We start from the raw sequence: 27970 nt of genomic DNA, 5'->3' as shown, positions 1-27970 counted from the left end.
CACCAACAAGTTTCTTGTAGTTTCCATGAATATCTTTATTATCTTTACTGTTAAGCTTTATTTTTGTTAAGTGTTGCTGTTATTCAGCTACTGAATATCTAAAGGAGCTCTAAATCACCAAGATGTAGTCTTGATTATGTCTTCAAAACCTTACTGCCGGAATCCCCAGTTACTATGATTTTATTTCAAAATCACTTTCTCTTGCACACACTAAAAGTGCACACAGGGCCCTGTTTGTAGTGACACCTCAATTGTGGAATTCATTCCCCTGAAAGTGTGGATGGCCCCTACTTTTGTGGGCTTTGGTATCATGTAAAGGCTCATTTGTTTATCCAGAACCTGGGTGGAAATGGATAGTTCACAATACAGTTCAGTTATGATGATTTATGCTGTATGGTGTTGCATATTAAATTATTAGTTATTGTTTTACTGTATTATTTAATTAGTGTTCTGTTGGTTGTGCATTTGAATGTTATTGTTTTAACTGACATATTGTACACCACTTCACCTTAGTTAATGAAGGGTGGTTTGAAAATTGAATAAATAAATAAATGTGACTATTGCCAGGACTGTGGCTTCTACTATATCTCTTGCTTAGTCTGCAGTCAACTTTCTGGGATTACTTGCTTCAGAATAGGTTTTAATTCCTTCATTTGTGCAAAGAATAACTAGTTTGCTTATTTATTTTATCCATTCATCTTCAGAATTATCTATTGAATTGGATCAAATAATAGAGCAGAAACAATATATAGCAGAAATCATGTATCTGTTGCTTCAGTCATGGGAATTTCTGCTGGCTACGAGTGTCTACGTGAGGACAGTCAGAATGATAATGTATAGTGCATTGTAGTAAAAAAAAGCATTGTGTGATCTGGTTCCAGATATCTTTATATCTCTGGGTAATTGCCATCAGATATAACCATGTAGAATGGGGATCCCCACATAATGCATTGCTATTTAGTAATGCTCTTGCTCCTTCCGCCACTTGCAAAGCAATCACAAAGTTCTTAATACAACTCCCCTCCTATAACCCATTCATATATAGTACTACCTGCAGCCTCCAACTGCTTCTCCAAATATACTCAAATTTCACTCCATCATCATATGATTGATGCATCACACCTTAATTCTCCATCCCTTACACAATTACATATTCCTAATGAAAAATACAAATTATATTGATTCTGTTCCTATTTTCTCCCCTTCAGATCACAAAGAAGCAGTGCTGTTGGAGTGGGGCTCTTCGCCTTGGATTTACCTCCAAGGACCCCTCTAGGATTAACCCAGAAACCCTCCCCAAGTATGCATGTCCAGACCTAGTTTCTCAGAGTGGATTCTGGGCCAAGGCCCTCCCAGAAGAGTTTGCAAATGAAGGAAACATCATAGCATTCTGGGTTGACAAAAAGGGACGTGTATTTTATCGGGTTAATGACTCTGCTGCCATGTTGTTCTTCAGTGGGGTGAGGACCACCGAACCATTGTGGGCTTTGATTGATGTGTATGGACTCACACGTGGAGTGCAGCTACTAGGTAGGTGCATTTATGAAAACTGTGGCTTTGTCATGGGAGGGTAAGTCCTTGTATTGCTGAAAGCAAATGTTTCCATTCTGTGGACACATCTTACCTGAATTAGTCAATTATACCTTACCATTTTCTGGTGATGTCATTTTCTGAAATACATGTGTGGCAGTTCATTATCTCTTTCTAATTCACATAAGCCAGAAAGACCTTATGGTTATGCTACTTTGTTTGCACTGCGATAAATATTCCCCTTTTTTTGCCATAGACCACAAAGGCCAAGAATTGTATATTGCACATATAGTATTGCAACGAAGAGTCTTGTGGCACCTTAAGCACTAACAGATTTATTATAGTATAAGATTTTTATGGGCTCGAGTCAGCTGCATGAAATATCCTCAGGTGGCAGATATGTATGTGTGTGTAATTTTGTTTATCTTATGCTTCCATATAGAATTGTTACAGATCGATCTTTGCATTTCTTTGCCATTTGGCCTCATGCATACATAGTGATATAGAACTCTTCCTTATACTACCTGGGTCAGACTCTTTGTCTATCCAACCTAGGGTTTTCCACTCGGACTGGCAGCAACTCTCCAGGGTTTCAGGCAGAGGCGTTCCATATTTGTTTGTTTTCAATAGTTACATACTGCCCTGTTACAAAGGTTCCCTGGGACACTTGAAAGTAAAAACTGCATCACATGCTACTATTCGGCACTGGTTAGGCCTCATCTTGAATACTGTGTCCAGTTCTGGACACTACACTTTAAGGATGCAGACAAACTGGAATGAGTTCAGAGGAGGGCAACAAGGATGATCAGGGGACTAGAAATAAAGCCCTATGAGGAGAGGCTGAAAGAACTGGGCATGTTTAGCCTTGAGAAGGGAAGACTAAGGGGAGATATGATAGCACTTTTCAAGTACTTGAAAGGTTGCCACATGGAGGAAGGCCAGGATCTCTTCTCAAAGAAAGTGCAGGGCACGGAATAATGGGCTCAAGTTGCAGGAAGCCAGATTTTGGCTGAACATCAGAAAATACTTCCTGTTAGGGTGACATGATAACGGAACCAATTACCTAGGGAGGTGGTGGGCTCTTCAACACTTAAAGCATTCAAGGTGCAGCTGGACAGCCACCCATTGGGTATGCTTTAATTTTGATTCCTGCATTGAGCAGGGAGTTGGACTCAATAGCTTTATAGGCCCCTTCCAACTCTGCAATTCTATGAATCTATTATTTAATTCATTCTTAACCAGCCTTTAATCAGACAAGTGATCCCAGGGCAGGATGCATCAAATATAAAATCAAGCTAACAATGCAATAATCCTAGTAAAGCATTAAAACAATATAACATCAAATCTTTTTGCCTGAAGATACCAAGGATAGAACCTGGACCTTCTGCATTCAAAGCACATGCTCTGCCACTGAGCTATAATAAATCTGCTAGTTTTGAAGGTGCCACAAGACTCTTTGCTATTTTTGCTGCTGCAGATTAACATGATGGAAGGTTGTATTGGCTACCCTATTATCCAGTCCTGAACAGGATATGAACGATAGAAAATGACTTAATCTGTATGTTAGTCATCTTAGCCTTAAAATGTCTCCCATATTTGTCCTTTAATAGGGCTGAGCAATGCTGGCGTGCAAAACAAATTCTGGTGGGGTTTCAGCTATGTTTTGCCTGCATCACAGAGCAAAAATTAGACCATGATGTTAGAAAGTGGTGCTTGATGCCATCCTTGTAAACCTTACATTCTTAACTCATGTTCATAAGGACACCAAAGGTCATGCAAACACAGTGGAGTTGGAAGTAATAAATCACAATGAAAATAAATATAATTAATAAAAGAATTTTGTTATGACAGACTGTTGGTGCACATTCTGAAGCATGGAATGCACTCTATCTTGTTAATCTCTCCTACAACTGACATGGGGAAATACATTTCATAGTTTATGTATGGATCATGTTTTACCTGAAAGAAGGATTCATTGGCTGATACTTCTATTTAAGTTAAGTTGCTGTTATTAAAAATATTAGGTTACAAAAAATTGAATCTGAAGTAAATCATTTTATTGCACAACAAATGCACAGTTGTGACAACCATTTTATAGTGCTTTAAATGCTCAGTTGTTGTGGGTGAGCTGATAATTTCTGAGCACTTCTGAGGCAATGCCTCAGAATAAATGAAAGTTCAGTCGTGAGGTTAAACTAATGATCAAGGACAATTAACACTACAATCCTATTTACACTATGATGATCACATGACGACATTCTCTGTGACTTGCATAACGATTGTCTTAGAGTATCATGGATTTCTGTGATATTACTGATGCATCATCACTTAAGATGTTAAAAATATCTGAAAAGTGAGCTGAAATTGGTGCAGATGTTGGACTACTCACAAGACTGATGGAACGCTGATGATATTCTAATGGAAATATCAGGATATTGCTGATAGAAAAGTTTTTGTGTTATATTAGAAAAGCTTATTTAGCATTATTTGTGAATCATTTTGGGATTTTATCATGCCATTCATCTTAGCTAGACAAGAAAGCTAATGTACTTTATTGCACCTAGAGGTATGTTCAGTATTCTCATAGCTCACTTTGCCATTTAAATGCACTCTTAAAAGTCACAACAATAATTACAACAAGTTTTGGAAGTTTATAATTGTTGGTGTGTAAAAAGAAAGGTGCAATTCGCATGTTAAATAACCACTTATTCCACACCAGTATCTGGCTTTGAAAGTGAATGGATGGATGGAATGATTTCTAAGAGGAAACATTTGGAATCATTGACCTTGTTAGTTTGCTAGTGATGCCAAATCTTAGTAGACTCATGAGCTCTCCATCCCTTTATAACAGATGTTAAAACTCCATCAACTCTTGTAGTTCCATAATTCTCTTTGAATTTGAAAAGCCAGAGCAATTCACCTACCTTCTTTATCTTTCTTTCACAAAGACTTAAACTTTTCACTCTTCTTTATCATGTGAGTTAATGACAGAAGTATCCTGCAGATATCTAGTCTCTGCCAATTAGCTAAATGCAGTTTGTAGAAAGCAGTGTAACCGGTACAGCGAGGCACCTGCCACCGGGATTCAGTTTCCAGTGTCACTTAGAATGAGTTTATGCAATTGACATTTTAATGCTCAGACATTTTATTTATAGCATGTTCCAATTGCCTTTGGCAGGCCGTAATCTTGGCAATTGTCTTGAAGCCTCTTAATCTTATTTCTTACTTGTCTCCATTCTTCATTATGTGGTCTAATAGCTCAGGTGGACGTTGACATGTTATCATCATCACTTTTCCACTCGCTTTGGCTGTAATCCTATACCATTTACCTGGAAGTAACTCCTACTGAAGTCAGTGGGATTTACTTCTGAGTAGACATGCATGGGATTGTGGTATTCCTCTCTATTCTTGTTGCTTTTAATCGAAAACCCCCCACCAAAATTAGAGAGAATGCAGGTTCAAGATTTGTGTTCTGTAAACAACCTGAAATAGCAAGGTCAAATTGTCCTTGATAGTGCATGCTATGTTCCCATGTATGCAAAGAATGAAAGTTGTATTTGTGCATCCAAGAGAAGAATCTTATTCATAAAAGTATACTAGAAAGTTATATGATTTACTGCTTGCAGTGTGAGTTCTAAGGCCATTTTCCATATTCCACAGAAGCAGCAAGCGATTAAGCAATTGAGTGGCTTGTGTTTCCTCTCCTCGTATTACCAGGTCTTGGTTCCAATATGGATATGTCTGTACCTCTGCAGGGAGATGTACCTTTTGTCCCCACATTGGGAGGCATTATAGACTGGGGTGTTACAATCATAATTCCCAGAAGTGTGGGGAGGATGCATAATCCACCCACCTTTCTTGTCTTTTTGCCTCTATGGATCAAATGGCGGCCCATAAATAGTCAGACCTTTTCCCCAAAATTGAAGGAAAGAAGTCCCTAACAGGCTAATGTTAGAAAGTGAAGATTTATTAGTTACATTTTACTGTATACTAAGTTCCTTCAAAATAGTTACTAATTCCATGGTCCCATTGGCATTAATTTGTATAATTCTGACAGGAACATAGGCCACCTCTTTAAACTGAGTCAGACTATTCTGATCCATCTAGCTCACTATGTTCTACACTGACTGGCAGCATCTCTCCAGTTTCAGACATGAGTTTTTCTCACCCTTTCTGGAGATGCCAAGGATTGAACCTGGGATCTTTTGCATGCTAAAGCATGTGCTCTGTTAATGAGTCATGAATCTAAAATCTGTTGTACACATACTACCATTTGTAATCATTAACCTGCCATTTCTTTTTACTTTTTCTTTAAATCAAGATAATGGCATGGGACATCAGCTAGAAAACATTGACTACTAAAAACAGATGACATAGGATTACTTTCCTAGTACAGAGAAGTCAATATGTTGAACTCCAATATACAGATGTTATTGAATTAAGAGAATCGGTATTTTATTCCATTGTTTAGAGGAGAAGTACATCTTCTTAACTGAATGTTACGTAATGTATTTTATTTTGGATGATACTGCTTCCATTATCATTTATTTATTTATTTATTTATTTTATTGTTTAATTTGTATCCCACCCTTCCTCCCAGCAGGAGCCCAGGGCGGCAAACAAAGCGCTAAAAACACTTTAAAACATCCTAAAAACAGATCTTAAAATACATTAAAACAAAACAGCGTTAAAAACATTTTTTTTAAAAAAACTTTTAAAAAGGGTTAAAAATATTACTAAAAAACATATTAAGCAATTCTTACACAGACGCAGACTCGGATAGGTCTCAACCTAAAAGGCTTGTTGAAAGAGGATAGTCTTCAAAAGGCGCCAAAAAGACAGCAGAGATGGTGCCTGCCTAATATTCAAAGGGAGGGAATTCCACAGGGTAGGTGCTGCCACACTAAAGGTCTGTTTCCTATATTGTGCAGAACGAACCTCCTGATGAGATGGTATCTGCAGGAGGCCCTCACCTGCAGAGCGCAGTGATCAACTGGGTACATAAGGGGTAAGACGGTCTTTCAGGTATCCTGGTCCTGAGCTGTATAGGACTTTGTACACCAAAACTAGAACCTTGAACTTGGCCCGGTAGCAAAAGGGCAGCCAGTGCAATTCTTTCAGCAGCGGGTGACATGTTGGTGATACCCTGCCCTAGTGAGCAGTCTTGCCGCCGCATTTTGCACCAGCTGCAGCTTCCGGACCAACCTCAAGGGCAGCCCCATATAGAGCGCATTACAGTAAGCCAGCCTGGAGGTTACCAGCGCCTGGACAACAGTGGCCAGGCTATCCCTGTCCAGAAATGGCCGCAGCTGTCTCACCAGCCGAAGCTGGTAAAAGGCACTCCTAGCCACTGAGGTCACCTGGGCCTCTAGTGACAAAGATGGATCCAGGAGCACCCTCAGATTACGGACCTGCTCTTTCAGAGGGAGTATGACCCCATCCAAAGCAGGCAACTGACTAATTATCTGAACTCGGGAGCCACCAACCCACAGCGCCTCCATCTTGCTAGGATTCAGACTCAGTTTATTGGCCCTCATCCAGTCCACCACCGAGTCCAGGCAGTGGTCCAGGGCTTGCATAGCCTCTCCCAATTCAGATGTTACGGAGAAATAGAGCTGGGTATCATCAGCATACTGATGACACTTTGCCCCAAAGCTCCTGATGACCTCTCCCAAGGGCTTCATATAGATGTTAAACAGCATGGGGGACAAGATGGTACCCTGCGGCACCCCACAGCACAACTGCCAGGGGGCTGAAAGACAGTCACCCAATGCTATTTTCTGAGAGCGACCTTGGAGAGTAAAACAGTGCCTCCAGTACCCAGCTCACCAAGTCGGCCCAGAAGGATACCATGGTCAATGGTATCAAAAGCCACTGAGAGATCAAGTAAGAATAACAGGGTCACACTCCCCCTGTCATAAGAACATAAGAAGAGCCTGCTGGATCAGGCCAGTGGCCCATCTAGTCCAGCATCCTGTTCTCACAGTGGCCAACCAGGTGCCTGGGGGAAGCCGCAAGCAGGACCCGAGTGCAAGAACACTCTCCCCTCCTGAGGCTTCTGGCAACTGGTTTTCAGAAGCATGCTGCCTCTGACTAGGGTCTGTCCTTCTCTTTCTTAAACCAAGAGCAAAAGTAAATGAAAGGTTTGGAATGCAAATATTCTGTTATGGGAATTAATCTTCTCAAATGATTAAGCAGAGTAGTTTGACCTCAACAAGTTGTTTTTACAAGCTAAATATATGCTTCCGTACACTTCTTATATTGATATAAACCAGTGGATCACAGTGTACTGCAATTAACATGGGCACCAGACCTTCATTAGAAATGAATAAGCATTTATTATATTTATTTATTTAATTAAGCTTATATACCGCCCGACTAGCAACAGCTCTCTGGGCGGTGAACATTAAAAATACAATAAAAATAACACAAAACTGTACACAAAACTGTACAGTCTAAAATCAAAATATAATAATTTAGAATTAACAGGAATTAAAATGCCTCAGAGAAGAGAAAGGTTTTAACCTGGCGCCGAAAAGATGAGAGTGTCGGCGCCAGGCGCACCTCCTCGGGAAGACCATTCCATAGTTCGGGGGCCACCACTGAGAAGGCCCTAGATCTTGTCACCACTCTCCGGGCTTCCCTATGAGTCGGAACCCGGAGGAGGGCCTTCGTAGTAGACCGTAGTGTACGGGCCGGTTCATATCGGGAGAGGCGTTCCGACAGATATCGTGGTCCCGCGCCGTATAAGGCTTTATAGGTAAGTACCAACACTTTGAATCTGGCCCGGAAGCATATTGGAAGCCAGTGCAAACGGGCTAGCACAGATGTTATATGCTCAGACCGCTTAGTTCTTGTTAGCAGTCTGGCCGCCACATTTTGCACTAGCTGTAGCTTCCGAATCGTCTTCAAAGGTAGCCCTACGTAAAGCGCATTGCAGTAGTCCAGACGCGAGGTTACCATAACATGTACCACTGATGAGAGGTCCTCCTTACTCAGATAGGGACGTAGCTGGGCTACCAACCGAAGTTGGTAGAACGCATTCCGGGCCACCGAGGCTACATGAGCCTCAAGTGTGAGGGAAGAGTCTAAGATGACTCCCAGACTATGCACCTGTTCCTTTAGGGGGAGTGTAACCCCATCCAGGACAGGGTATATATCCACCATCCGATCAGAGAAACCATCTACCAACAGCATCTCAGTCTTGTCAGGATTGAGTCTCAGTTTGTTAGTTCTCATCCAGTCCATTGTCGCAGCCAGGCAACGGTTCAGCACGTCGACTGCCTCACCTGAAGAAGATGTAAAGGAGAAGTAGAGCTGCGTGTCATCATTTGTACTTTTTTGTTTCAAAAATGTGACCATTGGTTAGCTCAGCATATGAGTACAAGCTTTTTGGTGTCTATTATTGTGTTATATGCATTCATGGAACAGGGTTGCTCTTGCAGCCTTTCCCAACCAGTGTGCCTCCAGATGTTGTTGGACCACAACTCCCATCAGCCACAGCCAGCATTGCCAATGGCTGAGGCTGATGGGAGTTGTGGTCCAACAACATCTGAAGGCACACTGGTTGGGAAAGGCTGCTCTAGGGAGTGGAATGCCTGATTTCACAGGGGGAGAGGTGAGACAGTCATGCCCCCTCCAGTTGCCATTTCCTAGAATTGTAAATAAGTAATAGCAAATGGGACATGTAAAAGAACGCATTCAGCAGTGTGAAGTGCTCCTGTTTGAGCATGCTAACTAGTCAGGCATGCCATTTTCCAAAATACTCCACTCCCTCTTTCTACCCACTCATCTCCCAGTTTTCTGTCCCCATCTCCAATAGTCAGCCAGCATTCCATGACCTCTGAATGTACTCAGTCTCCCTTGGGATGTTTTGTTTTTTTCCTGTCTCCCTGCCACAAAAAAGTCCCCCCCCCCTGCAAATCTTGGAATCCCCATCACCACTCACTCACAAGTCTACTTATACCTCCCTCTTGTCCAAAGATGGTGCCATTTGGTTGCTTAAGAATCAACATTCAGATAATGAGTTTGCTATTAGTAAGCTACATGGGAAAAATATCAAGCTGTAGACAGAAAAGGTACAGGCCACAGCCAAAAGAGAAAAAAATAAATAAACGCATTATTGAAAGCATGCTCAAATAGCACTATAGTATTGTTTTGGTCTCCCTGCTATTAAGAAGGCCCAGTCACGCTTTCCTGCTTTCTGCATCTCACTAAGTGGATGGATGCATAATACAACCTCTGGTCTTGACCACAGTGTGCAGGTAGATTCATTTAGGAGGAGATGTTATTTTAACTGTCTGGGTTCCAAACCAAAGGTGGCTTAAAAAGTGGCTTAAGCTGGCTTAAAAAGTAAGAGCCAGTAGCACATTGAATTGGATCTGGAAACATTTTGGGAGCTCTTTTAGATGACACATGATGTGGCCATAAGACTGGTGTCCTGGTAGCAGCCTTGTTGCCGCATTTTGCACCAATGGCTCATTGCACTTAAGAACATAAGAACATAAGAAGAGCCTGCTGGATCAGGCCAGTGGCCTATCTAGTCCAGCATCCTGGTCTCACAGTGGCCAACCAGGTGCCTGGGGGAAGCCCGCAAGCAGGACCCGAGTGCAAGAACACTCTCCCCTCCTGAGGCTTCCGGCAACTGGTTTTCAGAAGCATGCTGCCTCTGACTAGGGTGGCACAGCACAGCCATCATGGCTAGTAGCCATTGATAGCCCTGTCCTCCATGAATTTGTCTAATCTTCTTTTAAAGCCATCCAAGCTGGTGGCCATTACTGCATCTTGTGGGAGCAAATTCCATAGTTTAACTATGCGCTGAGTAAAGAAGTACTTCCTTTTGTCTGTCCTGAATCTTCCAACATTCAGCTTCTTTGAGTGTCCACGAGTTCTAGTATTATGAGAGAGGGAGAAGAACTTTTCTCTATCCACTTTCTCCATGCCATGCATAATTTTATACACTTCTATCATGTCTCCTCTGACCCGCCTTTTCTCTAAACTAAAAAGCCCCAAATGCTGCAACCTTTCCTCGTAAGGGAGTCGCTCCATCCCCTTGATCATTCTGGTTGCCCTCTTCTGAACCTTTTCCAACTCTATAATATCCTTTTTGAGATGAGGCAACCAGAACTGTACACAGTATTCCAAATGCGGCCGCACCATAGATTTATACAACGGCATTATGATATCGGCTGTTTTATTTTCAATACCTTTCCTAATTATTGCTAGCATGGAATTTGCCTTTTTCACAGCTGCCGCACACTGGGTCGACATTTTCATCGTGCTGTCCACTACAACCCCGAGGTCTCTCTCCTGGTCGGTCACCGCCAGTTCAGACCCCATGAGCGTATATGTGAAATTAAGATTTTTTGCTCCAATATGCATAATTTTACACTTGTTTATATTGAATTGCATTTGCCATTTTTCCGCCCATTCACTCAGTTTGGAGAGGTCTTTTTGGAGCTCTTCGCAATCCCTTTTTGTTTTAACAACCCTGAACAATTTAGTGTCGTCAGCAAACTTGGCCACTTCACTGCTCACTCCTAATTCTAGGTCATTAATGAACAAGTTGAAAAGTACAGGTCCCAATACCGATCCTTGAGGGACTCCACTTTCTACAGCCCTCCATTGGGAGAACTGTCCGTTTATTCCTACTCTCTGCTTTCTGCTTCTTAACCAATTCCTTATCCACAAGAGGACCTCTCCTCTTATTCCATGACTGCTAAGCTTCCTCAGAAGCCTTTGGTGAGGTACCTTGTCAAACGCTTTTTGAAAGTCTAAGTACACTATGTCCACTGGATCACCTCTATCTATATGCTTGTTGACACTCTCAAAGAATTCTAATAGGTTACTGAGACAGGACTTTCCCTTGCAGAAGCCATGCTGGCTCTGCTTCAGCAAGGCTTGTTCTTCTATGCGCTTGGTTAATCTAGCTTTAATCATACTTTCTACCAGTTTTCCAGGGACAGAAGTTAAGCTAACTGGCCTGTAATTTCCGGGATCCCCTCTGGATCCCTTTTTGAAGATTGGTGTTACATTTGCCACTTTCCAGTCCTCAGGCACGGAGGAGGACCCGAGGGACAAGTTACATATTTTAGTTAGCAGATCAGCAATTTCACCTTTGAGTTCTTTGAGAACTCTTTCTACTTTCTACTGCTCTTTCAGTAACCCTGTGTTAAGACAAAAAGAAGGTGGGGTTTTCTTGTTATCTTCAGTAAATTGAATAGGCCAGATTCAAGCATGGATGCTGATTAACTCCAGACATTTTAATTTCTGTGCATGAGGAAATTAACAACACTGAGCATGTTTACACCAGCAAACAAACACAACTGACTGGAATGTCCCTTTCCACTAGTTTTATGTGTCCATGTAAATAAGTTTTCCATGTGAACAGATGCGATATGGTATTCTTGAAAGAAAGAAAGAAAGAAAGAAAGAAAGAAAGAAAGAAAGAAAGAAAGAAAGAAAGAAAGAAAGAAAGAAGAGCTTGAGAAAATATCTTTGTCGGTGTTGCATGTGCAGTGTCTTGAATTAGATGCTAAGTACTATTGGACTTTGCAGCATTTTGTCGGTGAGAAAAGTGGGAGCTAAGGGAGAGAATAAGTCATCACCTACCCGCCCTTAGCTCTTGGTAAGCCTCACCATCCTCAGAATATTACTACTGACTGCTGATTTGCCAGAGAAATTACCGGAGGAGATGGTGGTGGCAGACTCTGGACATTGTGAGGCACTTCCACTCTATAGAGCTATAAGCAGCCCTGCTGCCATGTGGTGGGCTAGCACCAAAGGGGATTGACCTTCAGGTCATCCTTTGGATCACCAGAAGGGCAAGAGTACGATCTCTTTTTCAGTTTGCGTTTGAATGTGTGAGTGTTTGAAGGGTGTTCCTGGGTGAGAGAGGGAGTACTGTTGGGTTGCACAGGGGCCCTAAATAAGAGTAGGGTGCAGAATCTGGGGTAAAGAGACAAACTGGTGACTGAAGACCAGTATTGTTTGGGATTGAGGATGGTGTGTTTCAGGGATGCTCCTGGGTAACAGTAAGGATCACTCATTGCTTCAATGAGATCTAGGGCACTTGGGGGGCAGGGGAAAGACCAACTGATGAGTGCAGACCAGTAATGATTTTGTGAGTGGTGGGAAAAATGGTGGGAAAGTAGAGTTGTGCCTTGGGGTTGGTTAGGTGGTGAGAGTTACCATTTAGATTTGGTGGGTGGGTAAAGTTGTTAGGTGGCAGCTATGGTCTAGTTTATATAGATATCCATTGGATTAATATTAATTGATGACTGGTTAAAGTGGATGTGTAACTGTATGATAGTGGATGCATATAAGTTGGATTTGTTTGAGGGGTGAGTGAATAGTGGTGCTAGGGTGGCTGAGTGAGTGCAGTGTTGGTCCAGTATGTTTTTGGGTGATGATAGCAGTGGGGAGATCAACAGGGGTCCCCCAATATCTGTGATAATGGGCAGGGAGAATTATAGTGTTGGAGGAGGATGAGACATCTACAGAGAAGGGGACAGAGCATTCTTCACTACTAGGTTGCTCCTTTCTTGTGAACAGGATGTAGAGTCAACTTTGAAGTAACTTCCTGAGAAGGATGGGCTTTCACATCTCATGGTGACTTTGACTTGTTGGCAAGATATGATTGGGCTTTCACTTTAATGGTGGGCCCTGTGCTTCATTATAGCACCAACAAATAGTGTCTCCCTGTCTGTTTCACTATCCCAGAGAACTCTGGACTTACTTTACAACCTGGTCAACAAAGGCAAGAGTTTTCACCTTTCCTAGACCATAGAGCACTTGGGAATCCTCATGAACACTAGGAACTGGATCATCCTATTAGAGGCATGGAGAGTGAAAATCAGATCTGTAGCCCATGAGGTCCTTAAACCACAATGATTAGTGTGGCACAGGTCCTAGGAAATATGGCCTCCTCCTTTACAGTAAAGTAGGCCAAGACTGCCTCCCATTTCAACTGGGCATTCCCTTCTGACCACAAATGCTTACCTGTCTAGCTAAGAAACACATAACATGGAGCTAATTGCCCAGGGTTGGGCAAAGCAGAACTACCAGCTGCCTGGAAATTTGAATAACCTACCTGGCACTCCTGCACCTGAAAGACAGACTTCTACAAAAATATGCTGGGGTGTTCACAAGTAACACCATAGTAATGGTTTACATCCATTGATGAGGAGGGAAGTTGTAAGAAGCATAAGAAGTTGTAAGCTGTTGACAAGGAGATGATAAACATCATGAAGTAGATCCTAGGTGGAATGACTGTTCTTGTATCTAAGAGCACAACATATGGCAGGAGTAGTAATTACCACATCTGCTGACTCAGCTGTCAGAACATAGATGAAGCTGAGTGATTGTCCCATATTAATCCTGAGTTTTGGTGAATGCTAAAGATGCACCTCTTTACACTTTGACACTTGCGGTGTATGTTTTCAGTACCCACTCTATTCTTGTGGTTGTTATTTGTTTCAGTATTGAATTTTAAACTGTTGTAACCCACCCTGGGACCTGGTGGTAAAAGGTGGGTAATAAATTTAACACCAACACCACCAACACAACACATGTGTCATCACAGGAATTGTGGAGGTTACCAGTGTAGACAGAACTTTCATTCAAACGGGTTCTATGGAACAAAATGTTTCCTAGACTATAAACTGATAAGTAGTGTAGAGGGTTATCAGGCACAGAATATCCCTCCACACCTTTTTGGAGTGGTGGTTATTCCCTTTGGTAAAGAGCACCATTGAAGGAGATTTGCAGAGCTGCTGCCTGGTCCTTTGTGCACACTTCCACCGAGTGCTTTTAAGTGGCCTTTTTTGCCTTGATGTAGGATCCTAAAGGAAATGCTACAGTGTAAATGCACCAGAAGTAGCTCATCCAACTTGGTGGTGGTGTAACTGATCTTGCAGGTCCCACTGGTGAAGAATGCTCTCTTGCCACCTCTGGGGAAACTAACATTTTACTCTCTTTAAATGTTAATTCCAGGTTGTTGAATGAGGAGAGCATTCTTCTCATCCTTGCATTTGCTACTTGCTGTTATCTTTTGCATTCCAGTCAGTTTGAGACCTGGGGATGATTCCTCTCTCTTTCCTTACCATATACTGACTGTTCCTCTGCTTGTCTGTTCTCAGTTACTCTATTAATAGTTGATTCAGTTTCTGACTGTAAGGGCAGGATTTAGAAAAATCATATAGAGATGCCACCTCAGCCGAGGAGAAACCATCCTCTCCCTGCCCTTCAGTTTGACGATGTTGATGGAATGGTGTCTTAGTAGTGAATTATGCCCTCCTTTTACATCTTGGAATGAAAATTCATAGCTTGGAGAGCTTTGCTTTTTGTAATTTCAGATGATTTCCAGTTTTATGCTTAGAATCAATTCATCTTGGTGCACCCATGAAAATTGGATTTCTTTCTGTGCATTTTTGTAAAAAATATCTATTGCTAGCCTGATTAGAATCCTTGTAAAAAAAATGAGCATGAGTCAGAAATTTACTGGATGTTATTTTCTCAGGAATTGAGATGATGGTATAGCCTGCAGATTTAATATCCTTTCTGTGTATCTGTGATCACCCTTTGCGCACAATATGTCTGCTTTTGCTAGTGGGTGGTCCAGCTGAGGAGACAGCTAAATGCAAGACCATTTGATAATAATCTAGCCTCATTGTTACATTTCTTAAAATACCTGCAGCTGAATACTGAACAATGTACCAAGATTGTTCTGAAAACCAGTGTTCAGGAGTTAAATCTGCAGATGCTAAGCAATCATAACTTACAGATGAACAAACTTTTTCTAGAATGTTTCCTCTGAGGTCTGGTTCATGCATTTGGCCCCATGGTAATGTCCCTCAGTTGGTGGGAACTGGCACTGGTAGCAAGGGCACATGTAGATGCCATCACACAATTGGGCGCAAGGAAGGCAAATGTGCTGGAGTGTGGAAGAACACTTACTTTGATGCAATGTTGTCTAATCTCCCTGCAAACAAATCAGGATGAACATTGAAAAAACAGCTTGCCTGGAAATACTTATATGGTGCTATGTACAGGCACTGGTAACTTTAAATTTGACAATGAGGACATTGAACTTGTCAAGGATTATCAATACCTTGGCACAGTCATAAACCATAATGGAGACAATAGTCAAGAAAGCAGAAGAAGGCTAGGACTGGGGAGGGCAGCTATGAGAGAACTAGAAAAGGTCCTCAAATGCAAAGATGTATCACTGAACACCAAAGTCAGGATCATTCAGACCATGGTATTCCCGATCTCTATGTATGGATGTGAAAGTTGGACAGTGAAAAAGGCGGATAAGAGAAAAATCAACTCCTTTGAAATGTGGTGTTGGAGGATATCATGGACTGCGAAAAAGACAAATAATTGAGTGTTAGAACAAATTAAACGAGAACTGTCCCTAGAAGCTAAAATGATGAAACTGAGGTTATCCTACTTTGGACACATCATGAGAAGACAGGATTCACTAGAAAAGACAATAATGGTGGGAAAACCAGAAGGGAGTAGAAAAAGAGGAAGGCCAAACATGAGATGGATTGATTCCATAAAGGAAGCCACAGACCTGAACTTGCAAGATTTGAACAGGGTGGTTCATGACAGATGTTCTTGGAGGTCACTGATTCATAGGGTCGCCATAAGTCGTAATCGACTTGAAGGCACATAACAACAACAACAACAACAGGCACTGGTGGCTGGTGCCCATTGGGACAGGTAGGGTGGAGAGCAGGGAGCCCGACAGTAGGTGGAATGAGAGCCAATGACAAACAGAGACAGCTAGTTCTAATTTTATTCTCCTCCTCCTCCCTGCTGAGTTCTACAAGGGCAACAGTGAGACTAAGGAGGAAGAAGTTGATAGCCAGACCCACCTCCTGGGCTGGTTATAAGTCAGAAGGCAGGCTGTTGGGAGCTGCCTGAGGATAGACTAAGGTTGGTGGGGCAGTGCCACATTTGCCCAAACAGGCAAGCCGTCACTGGGCACATGCTGCATAATACAAAGGATATTACCATGGATCGAATATCTGAACTTGGATGAGTGAAACATTCTGATATTTTCATTTATGTATTTATTAAATGTATATCCTGCCCTTCCTCCCAAAGGAGCCGAGAGTGATCTGCAATTAATTTTTAATTTTTTTTAAAAAAATACATTTTTCTATAACTATTTCTATAATGACTATTCATTCATTCCTAACAAACCACAAGCATTCTGCAGCCCTCATCTGTGGGAGCTAAGAACATATTGGATGGCATTATTCCTTTTGACAGAGGAATGAGTGAGAAATATATGGGAATCATGTAGTGACAGAAAGTGGCCCTCCCTCTCCTTTAGCCCTCCAGCCGATGCTTATGTAGGGAGTGGAGAAAAGGCCTCATGTATTCTGTGCTGCTGCCCACTACAAATTAACTCATCTCTACTTCCAACATTATAATTGTTAAATATTTTGTTTCTTATAGAGTTTATTCATTGACATGATTTGAAGTTGACAGGATTAGTCATGACCCATGGAGTAACGAGGACCAGAGCTTGGAAAAGTTACTTTTTTGAACGACAACTCCCATCAGCCCCAGCCAGCATGGCCACTGGATTGGGCTGATGGGAGTTGTAGTTCAAAAAAAGTAACTTTTCCAAGCTCTGATGAGGACTGATATTTAAAAAATAATACACTATGAATAATGCAAGACCCTGTCTGATATGGCAAAAATGAATAAACAGGTTCAGAAACGGTCAGATCTGCAACAGCAATTGTGGCAAAAATCCAATCCCATTGAAGTGATAAAACATCTTAATGGCTGTGGCTTGTGCAACCCTGTATGTTTAGCTGTCCCTGATGTATTTCCCTGTCCATTATGAGTGCTAAATTATGGTCACAAAGTGAGGCTTATGTAAAACATTAAATCATTATCCTCCTCTCAGTCAAGGAACTACAGAAGGGCAATTCACTCTGTTTAGAAACTAACCAGAATAATGACTTTCAGATGTTTAAAATATGCACCACTAATCTATAACATCTAATTTTAAAAAAAAGTTTTCTGAAACAGGTTTTACACTGTTTACTACAGAAACCATCTGTCTCCAAGGGCTGTTTTATATGTACTGAATAGCTGAAAGGCTAATCTCCACAACCTCTGAAAATACAATCAGCCTGATGTCCACTTCTCTGTCCTGGGAAAACCCAGATTGTTGATAAGAGAACAAGCTAAAGGCACAAAGGCAAGGAATGAAGAATGTTTGTTGACAAAATGGTACCCAGGCAAATTGATATACAGCAGTACACTATAAGCCCCTAGCAAAATTTTACAAAACAAAGGAAAAATGTTGAACAAACCATCCTATGGACTCATCTTTACTGCTTTTGTTGAACTAGTTACAGCAGCCCTTTGCATGAATGGCTACTTAGGAACATAGGAAGCTGCCTTATACTGAGTCAGTCCATTAGCCCAGCTAGCTAAGGATTGTCTACACTGACTGGCAATGGCTCTCTAGGATTATATAGACATAGTCATAACTGTATACTATAGCCAGTATGTATTTTTCACATTCCACCACGTTAAATTGAAAATACCTCCCCTCCCATTCTGCTGCTTCCCATAACCACATTTGAAAACAAAATACTACAAACCTCATACTGCTGGACTAAGAAACACAAATTGGCTTGGTCTTTCACAGTCCAATCCACTTCCTGTGCAGCTTGGAAGAATTTGGTCACATGTGCCTCTGAGCATATGGTGAGTGGTGGCAGCATCTGCAATCAGCCCACATAATAGAAACAAGACATGTGCTGTGCTGTGCTGGTCTCATTTTAGCAGGAGGAAGCCACAATATAAAGACAGTTAATGTAGCTCAAATATTGACTTTAAATATTTGAATTTTAATGAATTTTCCTGTGGTAATTTCTTTCTTTTCTTTTGCTTCTGTTTCTGTGAATATGTGAAGTACAGCCACACTTTGTATTACACTTTTGTATTTATATTAAAAACCTTCAAAAACAATTGTGGAATAATGGTGCTGACTATTGTGCAGAATAGTTTCCAGTGGACATGAGGAGTGTCTCAGGCAGCACATGATAAAACAGTGGAAGGTGAAATATAGATATATTTCTAGCAACTTTCTACATGTCGGCTATGTTTTTAATGGGCCATGCTCATCCTTTCTTAGCTGGAGTGGTCTAAGCATAGCAGGCTGAACATTTGAAAAAGCAGATAAGAGAAAGATCAATTCATTTGAAATATGGTGTTGGAGGAGAGCTTTGCGTATACCATGGACCGCAAAAAAGACAAATAATTGGGTGTTAGAACAAATTAAACCAGCACTACCATTAGAAGCTAAAATGATGAAACTGAGGTTATCCTACTTTGGACACATCATGAGAAGACAGGATTCACTAGAAAAGACAATAATGCTGGGAAAAACAGAAGGGAGTAGAAAAAGAGGAAGGCCAAACAAGAGATGGATTGATTCCATAAAGGAAGCCACAGACCTGAACTTACAAGATCTGAACAGATCTTAGTTCACGACAGATGCTTTTGGAGATCACTGGTTCATAGGGTCGCCATAAGTCGTAGTCGACTGGAAGGCACATAACAACAAGATTCATTAAGCAGCAACATATTGTGAGTTGTAGTTTCAGATGCAACTTTGAAACACAAAAGACTGTCTTCATTGTCAGATGACAGTGACCAATACAAGGCATTGAAAATAATAAAAATAGATTTGACACATATTTCTATGTCGAATAATGAGTGAAATAAATTTTCTAGGTTAGATCTTCTGTAAAAACAATAGTAACACAGAAAAGAAGTACAGTAAGAAGAACGCCATCAAACATAAAAAATGTGATTCTCCAGCTTTGGAGACACAGTCCTGATTGCAGATGTTGCCACCACTCACCATATGCTCAGAGGCACATGTGGCCAAATTATTCCAAACTACACAGGAAGTGGATTGGACTGTGAAAGACCAACCCAAATTATGTTTGCATTTTTACAGATTTGTAGGCCATCTCAGAGAGCAGGTTAGGTATCCCGTTGTTCTGGTGCATTCACTATAGCCACCCAATATCCCTGCTTTTTAAAATTTGATAGAAATATCTGCGCCTATATCCCTACCTGGAGATGCCAGGGATTGAAGCTGAGACCTTCTGCATGCAAGGCAGATGTTCTACCACTGAGCTATGATGCTATGGTGAAAATGGTCATAACCCCATGGGGAGCTTCTCCTTGCATGTTGTGCTCTAAGTGGTCATCCAGACAGGTATTTGGATGTGTGAAAATGGACCTTAGTTTGCTCTGTGTCACAGAAAAAAGGCCTGAAAATCAGTGTAAATATGTAAAAGATTATGTTCTTGCTACATACAGAGAATGTAGCTGACATGTGGATGGATGGATGTGCCCACTGACCGCATGTGGTATGACATACTATTGTAATTAGAGTTGACACAGATTATTGTTACATTTAGATCTCTAACATGATAGATTCTAGAACTGCCTCAAAGCAATTGGTCAGGCAGAGTTGCAACCACAGAAGTGAGGTGCCTTAATTCATCCTGTGCTCAGTTCTAGTATTTAGCAATGTTTAATACTGTGTACGTGGAAGGTAGAAACCGGACACAGGGCAGTTATGCTACTTTACAATAGTCTCTGTGGGTGTCACAACTTCAGCTGGCTTCCCCTCCTTTTGGCTTACTGGGCTGGCATATTCAATCACTTCATCAGCACTTTCTCTTCCCCATATAAAGCCTTATTACTAAGGTTGCCATATTGCCCGGTTAGCCGGGTTTTACCCGGATTCTTTGCATGCCACCCGGCGCCCGGCTAGCCCCTTAGGTGGCCCGGATTCTCACCTTTAATTTAAAAAAAAATTAAGTTTCTAGGTGGTCCAGTTCTGGAGATATACAGAAAAACGTCAGCCACCCCCCCGACTGTTAAATCTTTCTTTAAACAGTACTATAGCACTTCCTAGCTTTAACCCCGCCCGTTCAGCATTGCAGCCAATCAGAGAAGCCAGGATTGTTTCAGTTTCATTGACCTGAGGCAGTGTCTAGAAACAAAATGGTGGTTCCCCCCCTCCTGTTTATCTGAAAATCTCATAAATTGGGTAAGTGTATACATTTCAGTTTCTTTTCCTCTTGTGTGCAGGAGTCAGATCTTGGGCAGTGTTTTGAAAACCTTCCCAATACTTGCTTTTTGTAAAAGCAATGCTAATCCCATATGTTGCTTATCACTTGAGGTTGCATTTCTGTCCCTGTCTGAGTAGGCCCCACTGAATACACTGGGACTTGTTTCTGAATAAATAAACCTAGGATTGCACTATAAATATCTTTACAGTTTGTGTAAATAATAAATATATTTGATAGTCATGCTTATATAAATATTTCTTCATTTATCATATTTTTGGTTTTTGGTTAGGAATCCTGACTGGTTGTGAGATGCTTAGTTTTCTGCCTTACTCATAGGAATCTTGTGGTTGGTATGGTATTACATTTAGGAAAGTGATGCTGCCTTTTGTGTTGTTTTTTTCCTATTTCCTTATCTTTAACCTCACTCCGTTACAGCCATAGAAGCAACAGTGGCATATGCAAGATAATTAACTCCCATTAGTGATAAGAGCAAGAATTTATAATTATTATTTCAATTAAAACAAGAGGCTTATCAATATTTTGAAGAGGACCAGATATTTATTTTCTTTCTGAGCCCAGGACTGGGTCTTTCATGATGCCCGGTGGGGGGGGGGAGCAGGAGAGTAGTCGATAAGACAGACATCCTGGCATTGGTAATCTAATTAGCAAGGTATGTGTGGGGTTGTTGCACACTTCCAGGCCCAGTTTCATTTTGAGTATGGAGGTGGAACCTGTGTAGATGTGGTTGATCAAAGGGAGAAGAAATTTTGAGTTAAGCAAAGCTCTGCTTTTATAAAACCTAAGAAACATACAGATACTTTGAATGTCTGAGTGCCTGCACCAGTGGAATACTGGAGGAACTTGTAAAACTTGCTGCAACAGTATTTAGAACTGAGCATGTGGTGTGAAAGACTCCTTTTCGTAACATTTTGGCTTCTTGTTTTTCTCCACCCACCACATCTTTGAAATATACCGTATATGGTTAACCGTACTGCTGCCCTGACTTACTTTATGTTTGTTGCTATTTTGTGTTTTTATTATTTTTTATATTGATTGTGTATTTTTATTGTTTTTATTATATTTGTAAGCTGTGCTGAGCTCTGTTTTTAACAGCAGAAGGGCAGGATATAAATCCTCTTAATCAATCAATAAATACTCCATAGTGTTGGAAACTAGAGTCTGGGCATTTAAGGCTGAAAATGTTGCTTTAAAAAAAAAGATTTCTCACATCTTTCCCCAGTTTTTGGTGGTAATTCCTAGGCACAAAAACAAAACAACTGGACAATCCAAATATTAATATGCAAATAATATGCATAATATGCAAATAATATGCAAATAATTTGCCTAATATGCAAATTAGCCTACCCGGATTTGTGGAACTGGAATATGGCAACCCTACTTATTACAGCCAAACCGTAGTTTGTCTTTGTCAGCTCAGTTTCCTGATTCAGAATGAGTAGATATGGCTGAAGAAGTGTGCTGTGACAGAAGCCTGAGCATGTTGTTACAGCATGGAATCTCTGAGCGTTAACTCAAAAGTGCTGGCATTCTCACATCCTACCATCTAACAAGCCAAAAGAGCATAGATTGTCCTCACAGTACTTGACTCTCTAATACCCAGATACATCCTTTTTCTTCCCATAATGGCAGAACAACACACGTTTTCCTAATCAAGTGTGCTTACCCTGCTCTGGTATCTTCCACACTGGATTATTGCAATACACTCTACTTGGGGCTGCCCTTGAAGACAACTCAGAAACTTCAACTAGTCCAAAATGCAGTGGCCAGATTACTGGCTGGGTTTGCTTTTAGAATTCATATAACCCCTGGTCTAAAGCAATTGCACTGGTTGCCAGTTTGTTTCTGAGCCCAATTTAAGGTGCTCATGCTAATGTTTAAAGTCCTAAACAATTTAGGTCCCAATTATCTCAGAGACCGTCTCCTTCCCAACAGGTCCTCTCGGGTGTTAAGATGAGCAGAGGGAGCCTTCTTGGTAGTTCTGCCACCCTCAGAAGTTTGGGGGATGGGGGCCTAGGGAGGGCTTTCTTTGTTAGTAGCCCCTCAGTTATGGAATTCCCTCCCTAGAGATGTGTATCTGGCATCTTCGCTAAACACTTTTTGGTGAATGCTAAAGGCACACCTCTTTACCCTGGCACACCTTGAGCTTGGCCTGGTAGCAAATCAGCAACCAGTGCAGATTTCAGAGCAAAGGTATTATGTGCTGATAGGGTCTCATTCATGTCAGCAATCATGCTACAGCATTCTGCACTAACTGAAGCCCCCAGGTCAGGTTGTGCTGCATGGGGATTTCAGTGACCTTGGTTGACTGGCTGCCAGGATTTTTTTAGTTTTGATTAGGAACCCTGACTGGTTGTGGGATGCTGAGTTTTCTGCCTTACTCGTAGGAATCTTCTTGTGGTTAGTATGGTATTGCATTTAGGAAATCACTGTATTTTCTTTTTCTTTTTCTATTTGCATTTCATTTACCTCTGACCGTACTCCCTTATACCCATAGAAGCAACATCAGTGGTTCCATGTGGTCAGCTCAACCCCCTTAAACCCACTGATGCTGCACCTTGTTATTTGCATGATGGATTGTTTCTTGTCCAATAGTGGTAAAAGAGAATTCACATACTAGGAAGTGTGGCTTTGATTGCTGTTGTTCCCAATTGACTGCCTGTGACAGTAGACCAAACCATGTGTGTTTTCTCTCTGTTAGTTATTACTCACTGGAATTGAGTTGGCTGTCAAAGTGAATTTATAGCAGCCCACAGTGTAGGCAGGAAAGAGTAGAGAATCTTCTTAACTCTTACTCATTTCTCAAACCTCTCTCTGCAGTGAAGGGTCAAATCTGTAAAGAAATTTGGAGCAGCCATGTTTATCTGTTTTTAACTCATTGCTGTCTTTAACTGTTTTTGCCAATAATTTTATTGTTTTAATTCCTTCTATGAACCGCTTTGAGGTTTTTTACAATAAAGCGGTATATAAATATTGTAAATAAAATACATAAATAAATTTCGGAATCACCATGGCCCTTGGGTCTCTTTCCTCTGTTAGGCACAAAGGAGTCTGCCTTATACCGACTTGGGCCATTTGATACCATCTAGCTCAGTACTGATGACATGGACTAGCATTGGCTCTCCAGGATTCCGAGTCTCTTCCAGAGATTGAATTTTGGACCTTTGCATGCAAAGCATGTGCCTTACCACTGAGCTACAGCTCTGTTTAAAAAAGTGTCTTTTAAAATTGTTCTTTTCAGTTCATTAATGAATGTAAAGCATACTAGGGCAGATCCATTCCACACCATACATTTAAAGCACATTCAACATATATTTGAAGCACATGAATCCCACCGCAGAATCATGGGAACTGTAGTTTGTTAAGGGTGGTGGGAACTATAACTGTGAGGGGGGAAACTATACTTCCCAGGATTCTTTGGGGGAAGTCATGTGTTTTAAATGCGAGTTGGATATGCTTGAAATGTATTGTGTGGATCTGCATTACTTTGCCTGCATATAAATCATTTTAATTAAATTTTAAAATGGAAATAAGCTACAAAGTTTACTGGGTGACCATGGGCTATGCACCATCTCTCAGCTTAATCTGCGCTTCATGGTGAAAACAAGGGACCATGACCACCCCAAGGAAGAAGGGCACACTTAAAATATAGAGGAAATAATAATTTGTAAATAATAATTTATAACCATAGTGTGAAATCAGATATATATCAAGACATGGAATGAAGAAATATTTATATAAGCATGAATATCAAAGATGTTTATTATTTACACAACCTGTAAAGATGTTTATAGTGCAATTCTATGCATGTTTACTCAGAAGCAAGTCCCAATGTATTCAATGGGGCTTAGTCAAACAAAGAAACATGCACGGGACTGCAATTCAATGATAAGGAACTTCACTCACCCAAACCAAAATTCAGAATCATGTCACTTTAAGCTGTTTTGCAACTGTTTTATACTTGTTTTATGGTTATTGGATTTTAAATGGCTTTGGTTCTTCTTGTGGGCTGCCTTGGTTTCCAACCCTACCTCTCAGAGTTGTTTGAAATATTCCATATATACACACACACAGGAGATGGAAAAATACATACACCCCATATAATAGTTTATTGTTAAAACCAGTTGGCCACTGCAATTTTTTTTTTGAAAAAAGTATTAGTTTCCTGCCGGATAAAAGCAGTGACACCTAAGTAAGCCCTTACTCCTTAATTAGAAAGTATAACACTGCAGCATGTAAACGTTTTAAAACTTCTGTTCAAAAATTATTTGAAAGATATTTGAAAGATAATATATATAATATGCCATTTTTGCAAGTAATTAAAAAAACTACATGCACACTTTTATTATAATGATAACTAATATTGTTTACTGTGCATGCCCACCAAGATTCTGCTGTGATCTTCTGTTGTAGTGCAATCCTGTGCATGTTTACTCAGAAGCAAGTCCCAATCCTGTAAGGGGAAAGTATTCTTTATGCTGCTGAAAGCTATAAATTTACTGAATTCCTGATGTGAGACAAGCAGGAAAAAGAAACTGTTCTGAGAACTTGAAATGGGGTCAACAAATCTTGTCAATCACAACCCTGACTTCACTTATTGGCTAAAAACCTGAAAGGGCAGGGATTAGAGCATCCAGCACTAACAGAAGTTGTGTGGAGGGGTGGCTGACATTTTGGTTTATATCTTTTGAACCAGACCACCTAGAAATTTAATTTTTTTTAAATGAAAGCTAAAAGTCCAGAGATTAAGGTGACTCACCCGGAGAGGGCCCCCAAAAACTGGAGTATCTGGCCAAAAACCTGGAGACCTGGCAACCTTATCTCCTGAGATGTATGTTTTCAGAACCCACACTGTTCTTGTGATTGAAATGTGTTTAATTCTTTTTAATATTGTATTTTAGATTCTGTAACCTGCCCTGCAACCTATTAGTGAAGAGCGGGCAATTAACAATAACACCTCTCCTACTTACAGAACAATTTTCTCTGAAATTACTGTGTTGTTGTTCTTATCTGAAAATAGTCCAGAATGCTGCTTTTACTACCAATGTGGGCAATAAGTGTGGCTAGAAAGTAATCCAGTGTCATCATGTTTTTTGCTGTAGGCTCTTGGCCCACAAGAGCTCAATTACGTGGGTCCAGATGGCACTGGTATAATTGTGAAATTTTAGCTCCTTGATTTTTAAACTGTACTTTCATTTATTACATTTTTCCAACATGGAGATTGGAGTTGGAATAAGCATTGTGCCTAGCATCCTAAAAGGGATGAAATTTTTCCAGACTTGCTCAAAATGAGTTTGAGGGTTCAGGTTTCTGCTATACAGAATTTGTAAGATCAGTGTCAATTGATGAGGCTATAAACACTGTCTTCACCATTAAATGCCCATACATGTGGTACACTCTGCAGCTATAAGCTATTTGCAAATCCTCCAAAAGTCTGAAACCCATTACTGGATGTTGTTGCTGAATTACTGGTGGGTAATCTAATTACAACACTATGGATTAAATGATGAAAGAGCACATAAGGCAGAGCTTGGAAAAGTTACTTTTTTGAACTACAACTCCCATCAGCCCTAGGCAACATGGCCACTGGATTGGGCTGATGGGAGCTGTAGTTCAAAAAAGTAACTTTTCCAGGCTCTGACATAAGGTGCCTAGAGACTTGCAGCCTAGGGGGAACAGGGAGAACTATGGGCTGGAGCCAGGCTCTGGGTTCCATTGGAATCAATAGGACCAATTTGTCATGACTTAAGTTCCGTTGATTTCAATAGAATCTGTCCGCAGCAGCAGCATTTTCTAACTTTTAAGATTATACATTGAAAGAAAAAGGATCTACAGGATCCTGCAGTGAGTCCATGTATCACATGGTGGTACAGCCCACCAATAAGGCAAGGACAACAATCTCATTGGTTAACCTTCACCTAAAAATAAAGATTCAATTACTTGGTCATTCAGAGACAAAGCAGTTATTCGTGAACACTGAGACTATCTAGGAGGAATAGTAACAGTAATAGTATTCTAAAGTTGTCTGAGCCTCTTAGTGTATTTAGTTTAAGATAGATTGTTCACTGTGAGAGAGGATGTAGATTTCATATTCTTTGAATCTGAGCACTTTGTATCTTGTATAAAGTTGTGATGGGGGTCAGTTTTTTGGGGAAAGCATTTCAAAAGAAAGAGATCTAAGTTGTCTGTGGTGATTGTCACTTTTAAGTGCTTCCAATTTATGCACTGACCACTTCTGCTTTAAGGAGGCCAGATGTCACAAGCCAGTTAGTCTTAAACATTTTTCTTATGGGGGCATGTCAGTGGATTTTTGTGGCAGTTCCAGATTTACTAGTTGGCTGAGTCTGAACCTTTACCACCTTCTGATACTTGGTTGCAAAACCCATTGCTAACACGAGGCTTCCAAAATTCACTGAGGTACATTTGTGTGTGAGAGGATGTCGTAAGGATCCTGGTCTAGGAAAAAAGTCCAGCTTAAAAAAGCCGCAGTCGTGGAAATGTTTGTGGGAGGTGAAATAGGTGGTTCTCACAAAAATGTCTAAGGTGGCATGGAAAAGGTTGTTGCTTCTGATTGGCTGATGCTGGACTAGATAGGCCTGTGGTCTGATTCTGCAGACATATCTTATGTCATATGTTTGAGTTCACAACTGTAGAGAAAAAAGGCTTCACTTGTTGGTTGGAACAGGCCTCATATGCTGTTATAGTGATGGAGCTGAATGTGCAGATTTCCTTGCTCTCTCACACATGCACACACGCACACATGCACGCACACACACACACACACACAGACCTTCCAGCAGCCATCTTCTCTATGGGAGAATAGTGAAGCAAAAGTAGGTCCCACAGCAAAATGGTACCATGCAGAATGCTCATGTTCAGGGTTCCAGCCAGCCAGTCAGCTGTGACCTCTTCCAGGAAACTCCATTCTATTCTGTCCCCCATTTTCACACTGAGTCTCAATTCAGCTGTTTTTATTCCCCCCATTAAGTTGTCTGTCCCCCCAAATATTTTATGTACTTTTGCAAACCTTGGTGTTCTTTCAAGCCTACTGGTACCCCATGTGTGTGTGGATGATGTCTTTCAGGCTACGTAAAGATCAGCACTCAGTGAATGAACTCATTAGTAGATAGGATTGATAATAGACTGAAATATTGATACCATAATTGCTTTATGTCCTTGTTCCTCACATTAACCTTTTCTGACAAATGACACAAAATATAATCTAAATTGAATACATATTAACACGTCATAAAAAAGACCAATTTGGGTGTCAAGAAAGGAAAGAATGA

The 27970-nt window shown here is 40.9% G+C and overlaps 1 protein-coding gene across 3 annotated transcripts in view; it reads left to right on the top strand.

Moving 5' to 3' along the window:
* NEURL1 (neuralized E3 ubiquitin protein ligase 1) overlaps positions 1 to 27970 on the top strand; it is a 255943-nt gene that overhangs the window by 177256 nt on the left and 50717 nt on the right. For all 3 annotated transcript variants that reach the window (XM_061636094.1, XM_061636095.1, XM_061636096.1), the window contains exon 3: positions 1209 to 1530. In XM_061636094.1, coding sequence (XP_061492078.1) covers positions 1209 to 1530 — 322 coding nt within the window. The remainder of the gene's footprint in view (positions 1 to 1208; positions 1531 to 27970) is intronic.

This window comes from Rhineura floridana, chromosome 7 (genome assembly GCF_030035675.1).
Source record: "Rhineura floridana isolate rRhiFlo1 chromosome 7, rRhiFlo1.hap2, whole genome shotgun sequence".
NCBI lineage: Eukaryota > Metazoa > Chordata > Lepidosauria > Squamata > Rhineuridae > Rhineura > Rhineura floridana.
Note: the sequence above shows the minus strand (reverse complement) of the source record. Positions and strands in the feature narration are given on the sequence as shown.